The sequence below is a fragment of the Aphidius gifuensis genome, linkage group LG3 (genome assembly GCF_014905175.1).
Source record: "Aphidius gifuensis isolate YNYX2018 linkage group LG3, ASM1490517v1, whole genome shotgun sequence".
NCBI lineage: Eukaryota > Metazoa > Arthropoda > Insecta > Hymenoptera > Braconidae > Aphidius > Aphidius gifuensis.
Window position 1 is genome coordinate 26,357,268 of NC_057790.1, and position 13,260 is coordinate 26,370,527.

Sequence of the window (13,260 nt, forward strand, 5' to 3'; positions counted from 1 at the left end):
AAATTTTAAATAAAAACTAAAAAAGCTCATCTTTAATTTCATGTTAAACAATCATTGTCACCATTTTTTCGACAAAAAAAAAAAAAAAAGAAATTTCGGTGTTCGAGGCAAATATTTCCTAGAATAGAACAAGTGTGAACTTCACTTCCCCATTTGTTCTATGATAGAAGATATTTGCCCCAACCGATATTATATACAAGACGCGATATGCTATTATCTGAGGATATTGCAGACATATATATTTGACGTGCCAGAAGACACCTGAAATTGACGTATTTCTTTATCACGACTTATTATTTTTTCTCAGGTCGGGATTCGAAATAAGACGTGCCAAAATATGAAGTACCCAGTGCTTGCTGAGTTGACCACGAGGTGATATTGTCACACTTTACTAAAAGTAAATATAAACCACATAAAATCTATATCTTCATCAAATTTTCAAAATAATATTTAAATTGCATTTTATATAAATTTTTTGCCCAAATATAAATTTAATTTATGTATTTATTTTGGATATAACAAAAATTGATTGGAAAACTATCTGAATTTAATTAAACATTTTTTTCTTTAAATTTAAATAAAAAACTGAAAAATTTTTTTTGACTGATAATATATTGTTATAACAAAAGCGTTTTAACTTTACAGACATAGGTAGTTTTTTTTATTTATATAAATTTTTGATTAATAATAACATGAAAGCATAACGCCAAAAAATTTATGCAATTTTATTTTTATAATTCAAATTTATAAAGTATATATATTTCTTCAACGTTTGTTAATATTTGTTTAAATTATAAACATAATGTTTATGTGTTTATTCGTGTTTAAAGTTGTAAAAATTATAAAGCTTTAACTTCATAATTACTGGGCTTCATTTTATTATTGATAAATACATTTATAAAAAATATAAAAATTCAAGGGACTATTTTTGTGATTCTATATTTAATATAAAATACATAAATCAAAATTTTTATAACGATTTATTTTCTTTTCTATTACGAATATCAACAGAATCTCATACAATATTGAAGACTTTTTGAACCGTCTATAATTTAAGAGAGAATAAAATTAATATAACATAATGATCAGTACTTTCTTGAACTTTTGATTGTTTGATTTGTCAAAAGATTTATATATAACACAATAGACTTATTCAGTATAACGTGTGACAGGAAATGAGAGAAATAATTTCCGGTTTAAAACTAACTATGACGACATACATCAAGTGTGCATCAAGTTTCGAAGCCACTTGTGCAAAAAGAGGTGATGAACACACACAAGAAACTCATTCAAATACATAACAAGTAAACCAACTATTTTATAAAATACATTTGACTTCACAGAAATAATAATAACTATTATTATTAAATAAAATCATTTAAAAAATATTACAATTTACAAATTGAATATTAAATACTTAATAATATAACCAACTTGAAAATTATAAACAAAAAATTAAAAAGACTCAAATAATCTTGAGGTAATATTTTATGATTATTATATATTTTTTTTTTTTATTTCTTTTGTGTTTTTGAGCTCATTAATAAAGACACTGAGGTTTAAGTTTGCTTGAGTTTTATTTACAGTAATGAGAGAATATAACACAGGCGCCATAGTTATTTGAGACAGACTCGTCGTGATAGCTGAACAAACTGAAGATAAGGGCTCATGGTGATTGCTCTATAAAATATGTATTCCAGTAAGAGCACCAACCTCCACAACCACATTCTTTTTCATTTTTTTTTTCTTTTTATATTCTAACGTACCATCATCTTCAAGCTATTCTATATAACCCTGCCATTTTTGTACAACAAAAAATACAGAAGAGAAAAAAAAAAAAAAAAATGTATATAGATATATAACCGCACATTTATTTCTATATACATATGTAACGTTGCTCTATGTACATTATCATATATACATTTTGTCTAGAGATATGCTCTTTCAAGAATATATGTATACACAATGTCATAACTTGAATTCATATGTGTGACCATGCCTTACGTAAAGATTTTCCAAACCATCTTTGCGATGCTCACCCTGTTTATATATGCCCCTTTTTTTTTTGCTTTGTTGTTTTTTAATTTTTTTTATTTATATTTTACAAAACTCTTCGACATTTCACATGTTGGCATTTGTTTCCGACTTCCGTGAATTCACAAATTCAAGATCTTTATTTCTTTTTTTTTTTTCTTTTCTTCCTTCCTTTAACTAGCGACGCCGAAAAACTTTTCTACTTTTTGTATGTATTTCTATCGATATTCAATTTTTTTATGATTTATTTTTTCTTTCATTATAGTCTTTTTTCTTTGTGTTTTGTTCGTTGAAAAGTACAAGAGAAAATATCTTCGGGACATACATCAGGATCAGATCAAACTTGGTAATAAGAAGTAGGAGGAAATTTTTGAGAGCTTGGTAACTTTGAGTACGAGTACTTTTAAATATTTTTTTTTTTACATACAATGAATATATAAAAGTTTGGATAATGTCTCGAAAAAAAAATATATCATGTAGTTTGCAATTAGTATTGGAAACATTAGGCAATTGCAAAATTAAAATTAATCATTGGAAAAATTATACAAGCATAGTAACATGTCAACACAATGATACAGTTACTATTTCGAATTTTTAAAAAATAATGACAACAGTGTTTGCACAAAAAATAAATAAATATTCCATTTAACAATTTATTTATATTTTTTAAATTTACTTTTATCATACATCTTTGATAAATTTAAAATTAATTAATTTAAAAATAAATTAATTAGTCATCGTATTGTAATGACTAAATGTTATTATTTTTTTAATTTAATTTTTTTAATATTTACCTTTTAAATTTTCTATAAAATGTTTATTTTATTTTTCATTTATTTTCGTCATTTATTATTATATATTGTTTATAAAATAATTTCATAAATATCATTGATAAATTTGTAATTTATTTATTTTAATTTTTTGCTAGTGTAATTGTGTTTTTTTTATTTTTTTCACGTGTATTGGGGTTATTTTGAGCAGAAAGTTTTCGTTGAGGATATTATGACCAGAACATTTAGTCATGTAATCAAAAATTATAGCGGCGAGTTTTGAGAAGGATTATGTGGGGAAGAGTGTATTACTATTCTAAGCTGGCTTATTCAAGTTTCAAGGGATATCCAAGCAACTCGAGGATTATTTTCAAATTTTTTTTATTCTTCACTAAAAGTGTATTGTAATTCAAAGAAAAATTTCTCTTGATAAATTATCATTCCATCTGTTTTAAATGCCTATAAAACTACAATTTATCTTCATACACTTAAATTTTATTCAATTTACTCACGAATATCTTAAAAAAAAAAAAAAAAAAAAACGTCGTTAATTTTTAGATACATCTTTTTTTAAATGATAATTAACAAGTCACTAAAATTCAAACGATCCACTTAAAGCTTCGTTATTCTCAATTTATATCCTGCAAAATATCCACCTCATTTTTTTATTACATTTTTATTTAGTATACATCAAAAATGATAAATTACATACGTACTATATTTTTTTTTAAATTTTTTTAAATTGAATTTATTTCTATTACCACAGTAACAATTTATATTTATTTTTATTCTACTTCACAAAATTCGCATTTCAATTTTTTTTGCATTTTCAAACAGTAATTTTTATTCTCACATGTGCAAAATATTCACGAATATAAATAAAAATAATTTTTCACAAATATCCTAACATACAAAATAAAAATACATATTACATAACAAAAATAAAAAAAAAAATTGAATAAAATTTCAATTGTGCATAAAGAATCAAGTCTTAATATTTTTTTTTCTCTGAGCTTTTTTTTTTTTTTTCATCTTCCTTTAACTTGTATAGCTTAAAAAAAAAATGAAGCCTGATTGCCGTTATAGTGTATGCACATGTATTTTTATTTCATTTGATAAAAAAAATAAATTGAAAGAAAAAAAAATCATATAGGGGTGTACTCAAAGAGCAAACGAAATATGGAATCCACTTGAGTTAACGTTGAGAATGCTTTGTTCCCAAGAATTTTTCTGGCTGAATGGATATCATCGTTGCTTTCTATATACTCAGTGTAACACTGAGTGGTACTACACACAATTCATATTTATATATACATGTAACGAGAATCCTTATAAAATGTTATACATCGTTTGACTATTTTACTTGCGTATGGCATATCATAGACTTTACGCCTCACTGTTTCTTTACGCTGAAAAATCGAAAATTTTCTGGTTCGGCTGCATAAGAAATTGCCCCAATGTCTCCATATTATACTCTTCTTCCTTATTATTATTTTTTTTTTTTTATTTTTCAATTTCTTTTTTAACTTCAGTTCATTGCACTCTGATATATCGATTCATTTTTACGACACACATTATTGATTGAATTCGCAGCACAATAAATTATCAATCATAATTTTTTTTTATATTTTTTTATTTACGGAGTCGATAAATATTGAAATAAACAATTGAAAAAAATTATAAATAAAATATTTTGTTTTTATTTTGACGTAGAAAATGATTATAATAATTATTTGCCAAAAAAAATTTCAACGAAAGAATTATTTTTTCGCTAAATAATCGAAATTCTTGTTTTAATTTTTTTTTTTTTGCGATTAGTATTTTTATTTAAATACTTTTTATTGAAATACATAATTTAAAAATTTTATTTCAATATTTAAAGCGAATATCAAGTTGTTATTGACATTCTTTTTCAACATTTAATTTGTTTTTTATTTTATTATTTTCAAAATAAATAATAGTCTTCTTAATATTCTTATTATTATTTTTCTATTTTAATAATAATTAATATAATATCGTCTTAATTATTTTCCTGAAATTTAATTAACAATTTTAATTGAATTTTCAGTTAATGGCAGATTATCGATTCATACACAATATTATGTAAAATTTAGCTGTTTAAAATGTCAATTGCACTCATCAATTTCTATCAAATTATTTTCATTATAATTTAAAAATTTATATAACCAAGTATTAATTCGAATCCATCTGAAATTTCATTTTCAATTGACAGCCATTTAAAGAATAAAAAAATATTAAAAAGATTTTAAACAAACAACTTTCAAGTAATATAAAATTTTTAAAAATAAAAAATCCATTTAAAACGTGATAATAAATTAATAGATTTTTATATAGGTCAATTACTTGTAATACCTATACATAATGCCAACTACAAATATTGCCTTCAATCATAAAACAAAAGTTATAAACTAAATTCTCTCATTCCCAAAGTTTATTTTTTTTCAACTAGTTTATTTTTAATTTTGATAAATTATCAAGTTCATAATTTTGCCAAACTAATATCACTGATAGCATAACTGATTTAAATTAATTTTATCATTTCATGTCAAGCATTAATTTCATGTTCATTTTATTCATTTATTTTTTTTTTAATCATACGTAACAATTATTTTTTAATCATGAAAAAAACTCATCAAAAAGTGTTAAATTTATTTTACAATACAAATCCAATTCAATCACTAAAATTTCTGTCCTTTGTAAATTTTATTTATTTATTTTGTGTATATCTGTGCGACGACAGATGAAAATAAAAAAGGGAATCAATATTTTGCTCATCCCAATGTATATATAACAACAACAGATTATCGATATAAGGGTGCAAAGGATGATAACTGAATGAAGAATAATAGATAGGGATTTAAAAAGAGGGTCATCTATTTACAAACTGGTGTGAACTATCAACAGCAACGTCCACAAGTGTCCAAGTACTCTAAATATTTGAGACAAGAGATTCAAAAGATATGTATATTTAAAAGCTTTATACATACAAATACCCACCACGGAATAATTCCATCTGAATTATCATGAAGCTTAGAATATATTCAATACAAAACATGACAGATCAAGGGGATATCAAACAATGAGAATATGATCAATTCTCATGTAATATCCTAAGCCACGTGTACATACAATAAAGGAAAAAAAAAACCTGAGTGTTTACAAAACGAAATGAATAAAGACATTATTAAAAAAATATATAAATAGTAAAATAATAATATTTTCGGTAGTTAATACTAAAAGAAAACAAAAAAAAAAATGTAAAAATAATATAAATAAATTAATACGCCTAAATAAAAATATAATTAACGCATTAATAAAAATTAAAATACATTTTTTTCTACTTTATTAATGACTGGTTAAATAAATTAATACATCGAAAAATTTCTTTAGTATTTTTTTTCGTCATTTAGGGATGAAAATAATGAAGATATTGAGAGTCACGTTTAGAATAAATAATTTAAATTCTTGAGGGTTCTTATCTTGTTGGATTGTCATTACTCATTTAGTCATTAATTACTTACAAAAAGCATTTGGTGATAAGGTTATCTATATTCTGAGAAAAAAAATACATGATCCAATGAAAATTCCATGTGGTAACGAATTAATAGAGCGGCATTATTTTGTCTAATCAATTCAGATGATTGCATGAGTTAAGAGTTTATCTATGAATTAATTTTATCAATTGAATATTTAATAAAAAAAAAACGCTAGAAGATTAATTTATTGAATTTATTTTTCCTTGGAATATGAATATTTATATTTTTCGATTTATTGATATCTTTATTTATAAACTATTTATAAATAAAATATGAGGATAAAAAAAAACATAGGTCATAGAAATTGATGATTTTTGGTAAATGATTTTGTTGTAAAAAAGTGTGCAAATAAAATTTTTAAAAAATTGAAATAGTCAATGTGGTGCACGTGTTAGTATAACTACCCACTGGTGGTCATACTGTGTGTACTGTGTAATTTTGTAGAGTAATTACTGAAGCAGCCGCTAAACAAGTCTCGTTAAAATAACCACCAACACATGGCATTGTCCAACGTGGTTGTCCACGATTTTCATGATTTCGATTGTTACATTGACTATACACAACGTAACCATTTGGCTTCAATAGCTATAACATACATATTATTTTCATACAACTTCATATGATTTAGATGAATTTATTCCACATTGTTAATCACAAACTAGATTTGTTTTATTACATTTATCATTATATTAATTTACGAGAAAAAAAATTAAAATTATAACTACATATAATTGGTTTAAATACCAATTAAATGACTCATAATTTTCATAATATTCCATTCAATTTATTATCAAAAATACAGAAAAAAAAGCTCAAAAAAGCTCCCCTTTTTCTCTCTTAAAACACAAAATTTTTCGTAGTAAAAGATTTTTTTTTTTTCATAGAAAAATCATAGATAATAGTAAGCATTTTCTAGTCTTCATAAAAATATATTTTCCTACAATTTTAATTTTATATATTCCAAGAAATAAAAATTCCTGTAAATATATTTCTCATCTTATCAAAGAAAAAAAAGCTCATCAATTCTCAATACTTTCAATATTCCATTAGTTTTTTTTTTTTTTTTTATATTTTATTTTTCTATAGTTATTGTATAAATTTTTTTTCGTTCTTATTCGTAACAATAAACCTTATTATACTCTTTGAATCTTCAAAAGGAAATGTCTCTTACAAACTATCAAATATATTGAAATTCTTGTGCTTTCATCATCATCTTTTTGAAGTTCTTTGCCTGGCGGATATGTGTACGCCAGAGTAATTCGGTCATTTTATATTCGTTGACTATTTTTTTTTTCGATATCAATTTGACATTCATTCACTATGTATATATAAAAAGATATTGTCAACGCCTCAACGCCTGCTAAATTCAACCCCGGGGATATACGCACGTTCCAATCATACGAAAAATAAATAAAAGACCTAGTTTTTTTTTATTTTTCCTGTTATCATTGGCGCGAAACGATGTATTTCGTGGGACCATTGGGGGATGCTTTCCCATTACCTCATGTACTCGATGAAAAAAAATATAAAAAAAAAAAAATACAAACACAACCAATGTGTGTGTGTAAATGTCTTTTAAATCCTCTTTTATATATTTGTTTTTTTCATTCTGAATGACGCATCAATTAAACGAGATGAAAAAAAAAAAAAACTCATTACTCGATATAAAAAATAATAACAACAATAATGATATAATAATTGAGGAAAAAAATATAACATTTCTTTGCTATTATTTAAAATCTATATTAATGAACAGACTCAAAAAATAATTAATTAAAATGAAAAAATTAATGACATATTAATCTTGATTGAACAATAATTGCTGTCACATTTTTTTTTCTCATCAATAGTTACTTCTATTTTCCTTGAAATCAATGTATTTATATTTAATTTTATATTTTTTTTACCAATTGGGAATTCTATATTAATCTTGGCAATTCAATTGAGAATTTTTTTCATTTTTCTAATAAAGAAAAACTATATAAATATATAAAAGTTGAAAAAATATAAACAAAAAATAAAGTCATTTGTTGAGTTGGATTGAAATCACTTGGTTAGTTTGTTGAATCGATATATAAAATTTTCTGATCGAAAGAAAAATATCTGTGGTTGAAAAAAACAACAACAAATTAAAAATAAATGTTAAAATTAACTTGAATGAAAAAGAATTAAAATGTGTATTGTAGAAGATAAATAATTGAATGCTTTTGATCGAGGTGAAATAATTATTTTTAAAGTGATGTAACGCTCTATGTCTAAGGAAAATAAATAAAAAGATAAAAGCTGGTAGATTGTTGGATGAATTGAAGGATTGAATCGGGAACATTTTATTTCAACACTTTTATCGTGGTTTGTTGTTGCAATGTATATAGATTCACAAACTAAATTCAGTCGATTTTCATTTAGCTTTACTGGCATTTCAGCCTGAAGGCCCATTGGTATTTTCTACCAGTCAACCACAAACCACATTCGCGATTCATCACCCATAACATCGAGCTCAATGTTCGTTGAGTGTAAAAATAAAAATTTTAGATACTTTTTAAATAATAAAAATTGTTTTTTAAAAATTTTTTTAAATATTCAAATTATTCTTACCGCTTACTGTTGTATGAACCTTTTTTTTATAATAAATTTTTCTTTTTTTTTTTTTGGGAAAAAAAAGGGTAATAATTTTTGTTATAATAATAAAAATATTGAAAATATGTGGATGCATAAATTTTAACAGATTGGAATTTGAATTGAAGAGAAACAAATGTGTCTGTTATAAAATGAAAAAAATTTTACTTTAAAATTAGTAGTTAACTTTTTTAAAACTGCCAGAATTTTATATAAAAGTTTTTGGGTTTTTTTTTTTTTTTTGATAATTTTTTGTTTATGTAAAAATATTTCAACAAATTTTTACAGGTAATTATTTATGGGAGAAGGTTATTTATTTCTGTTTTTTTTCATGGTTAATTTATTATTAATAATTTTTTTTTAGGTGTTTGGGTTATTAATCGAGTTACTATTAGAAATTTTAGATGATTGATTTATTTTAAAAGTGGATAGACATTGATGAAGTTTATATTGTTATATAAGTTTCAAAATTATTTTGTGATTTTAGTGAATGTTTTAATACATAAAAATTAATAAATGAAAATTGATTTTTTTGTGGTTAAATAATTGGAGAAACAAAAAAAATTATCAACAAATTATTACTGCAGAAAAAATCATTATTTTTTTAAATTAAAATTATTTCAAGCACTGTATTTTTTCTACATAAATTAAGATAACAAAATAAAATTATATTTTTTTTTACAAACGAAAATCATCACTCATTTGAATATATATTTTAATCCGATTCGAAAAATATTTTTATCCTCTTTTCCAGCTATTTAAAAAAAAAAAACAACAATACAAAATCCTTTTATTTTTAATTTGAAAAATAATATTTTTTCTTTGAATTTATCATAAATATATATTTAATTATCTTTTTTTTACAAAGTAATATTTTTTTTGCATTTTGAAAATTAATTTTTTTGATATTATTTTCTTGGAAAAATATTTTACATAAAATTTTCCATTTCAAAGTTAATTTTTTGTGTTATTTCAAATAAATTAAATTTGCTATATAAAAAAAAAAAGCACTAATATTATTCAGTTAAAAAAAAAAGTACATGTATATTTAAAAAATAGAAAAAAAAATGTCTAATAAAACCAATATAATTAGCAAACCAAAAATACTCATGTATATGTATTATATTCTCATCATTCGAGTATTTTAAACCTTTCATTTAAAAAAAAAAAAAAGATTCTATTTTTCATTATATTTGTTGTTTCATTTATTTGCATCGAGTATTACTGATGGCTCTATAAATATTCAAACAAACGTTTGCTATTGATTAATTAAAAATTTAAGTGCACGATATTCATGTATAATTTAACAGTCTATATATGTATTCAGGTAATTGCATTGCAATTACCACAATATTCATATTGTGCAAAAATATATTATAATATATGCATTCAATGTCAAAAAACAAAATACATTTATCATTCTAAAATATTTATTTATAATGAATTTAGATATGGCTGTGATAAATTACCATGCAAGATCAAATCATTTGATATTTATTATTAATTTATCAAATATTATTATAATTTTATTTTTTTATTATAAACATCATTTACCTCCTCGTGGTCCATCGGTTGTTGTTCGTTGTCGAATACCTGCAACAAAAAAAAAAAACAATAAAATTAATTAAAAATTAAAAATTTAATAATTATTATTTATTTATTTATTTTATGAAAATATTTTTTGTTTATTTATTAACAAAATAACTGTATTCATTTATTTTTATAAACGAGCACATTGGCGCGCTACGCGCGCCTGTATCTATACCTTCTATAAGGTTCATTGTTCATTGATTTTATAAACACAAGTATTATCATAAAAAAAAAAGAATGAATAAATTGACGAAAAATTTTTTTAATTTATTTATTTACACATAAATCACACATAATTCACACGTAATTTTTAGTCTAATAACATCAAGATTGAATGTTTACTGAAAAAGTTGTGCTACCTTAATATGTCAATTTTAAAAAAAAATATAAAAAATATTTAAAAAAATTTTGTTTTTGAATTCTTTTTTCACACATAAAAAACACATAATTCGCAAAAAATTTTAAGCCCAATTGCATCGAGATCCAATGATTATTGAGAAAGTTGTGCTAGCTTAATATTTGAATTTTAAAAAAAAATGCAAAAAATAAAAAAAAAATTTTCTTTCAAATTTATTTCTTCACACATAAAAAACACATAATTCACACAAAATTTTAAGCCCAATTGCATCGAGATCCGATAATTATTAAAAAAGTTGTGCTAGCTTAATATTTGAATTTTTTAAAAAAATGTAAAAAATAAAAAAAAAATTTTCTTTTAAATTTATTTCTTCACACATAAAAAACACATAATTCGCACAAAATTTCAAGCCCAATTGCATCGAGATCCGATGATTATTAAAAAAGTTGTGCTAGCTTAATATGTCAATTTTTAAAAAAAATATAAAAAATATTTTAAAAAATTTTCTTTCAAATTTATTTCTTCACACATAAAAAACACATAATTCGCACAAAATTTTAAGCTTAATTGCATCAAGATCCGATGATTATTGAGAAAGTTGTGCTAGCTTAATATTTGAATTTTTTTAAAAAAAAATGTAAAAAATAAAAAAAAAATTTTCTTTCAAATTTATTTCTTCACACATAAAAAACACATAATTCGCACAAAATTTCAAGCCTAATTGCATCGAGATCCGATGATTATTAAAAAAGTTGTGCTAGCTTAATATGTCAATTTTAAAAAAAAACATATAAAAAATATCAAAAAAATTTTTGTTTACTCGCTTTTTTTTGTTGTTTTTTCGTTGCTAACGAAATAAATAAAAAAATAATAGAAAAAGGCAAACAGAAAGAAATTTGTATGAGAGTAAGTGAGAAAAAAACAATGACCAATCAAATGTCCGGAAGACCGATGATGTTTGTCCTTTTTATATTAGGATATTAAAAATTTATAAAATTATTTAAATTCGAAACAATTGTATATTATTAATTTATTTATTTAATTTTTTTTTTTTTTTTTTTGCCATTTATTTATTTACTTGTTTATTTATCTATTTATTTATTTATTCATTTATTGACAAAATTATTATAGACTTGCATGAATGCAAATAATGAAAATTTATAAAATAAAAATGAAATTTATTATTTATTTCTTGCTATTATTTTTAAACAGTGTGCTTGTTATATTTTTTTTCAATTTATTTGCTTATTTATTTATTCGATGCTTTATCTATTCATATATTTATTTATATATTTTTTAATTCTTTTATTTATTTATTTATTGACAAAATGATTATAGTATTTTATGAATATAAATGTCGAGTAGTTTGTACACATTCGTTTGTCAAAGTATAATTTTAAAATGACAGATATTCCAAGTATTGGTTAAATGTCACGAGTCACTGACAACGTAAAAAAAAAAAAAAAATATATAGTTTGATGTAATGTGAAAACCGTTCAGGTGAATTCACGCCGGAGCTCATCACTCTCAAGAAAAGACGAATTGCCTTTTCCGCCAACGGATACGAGAGTGTCTATATCAAGAGAAAAATTGAACCTCCACACACAGAAATAGAGATGATTTTTTATTATTTTTTTTTTTTTTTATATTCACCAGATAGTTGAGGATGTATTTCTACCATGTAAATCTATGCCAGATATTATTTTTCCAATCAATTGTATAAAAAAAAATTTGTTCATTCTTTCTTCATCCTTTTTTTCAGCAAAAAAAAAATATAAAAAATTATTATATAATATTTAATAAAAATAGAAAAAATATAATTTTAAAATATTGAAATATAAAAAAAATATATATTGCAAGACATTATTGAGAAATATTATTATGATAGTTTGAGAAAACTGAAAGTCGTCGAGACAAGGGTTTGCCTTCCAAGTTGTCGTTAAGAGAAAACGTGCTACGAACAGGCGTTGAAACCGCGACGAGAATGTTCCAACTTTTTTTTTTTTCTTTATTTATATATATATTATTTTTTTTTTTTCATTATAATGCGAAAAGTTCCTAGCCAATTGCAAAATAAACGAAAAATCGAAGAGCTGAGTTTAAAAATCGAAGGGATGAGTTTAAAAAACGAATGCAACTTTTTCAAAAGTTGAGTATTGATCGGCTGTAATAATTTTTTATATCGACATTATATTAACAAGCAAAAAAAAATATATATTAAATAGAAAAAAATATTCTTTTTATCATTTTTCTTTCAAATTAAGTTGAAGCTTCTTGAAAAAAAAAATCTGTCAACGCACAAGTATAACTCAAAGTTTTGAGTTACTTTTAAAAG

General features: G+C 22.9%; 1 protein-coding gene across 1 annotated transcript in view; it reads right to left on the bottom strand.

Annotated features, from left to right (window-relative positions):
- The window catches only part of LOC122853352, a 145,281-nt gene that overhangs the window by 83,857 nt on the left and 48,164 nt on the right, over window positions 1–13,260 (bottom strand). The window contains exon 3 of the mRNA XM_044153781.1: window positions 10,532–10,570. Coding sequence (XP_044009716.1) covers window positions 10,532–10,570 — 39 coding nt within the window. The remainder of the gene's footprint in view (window positions 1–10,531; window positions 10,571–13,260) is intronic.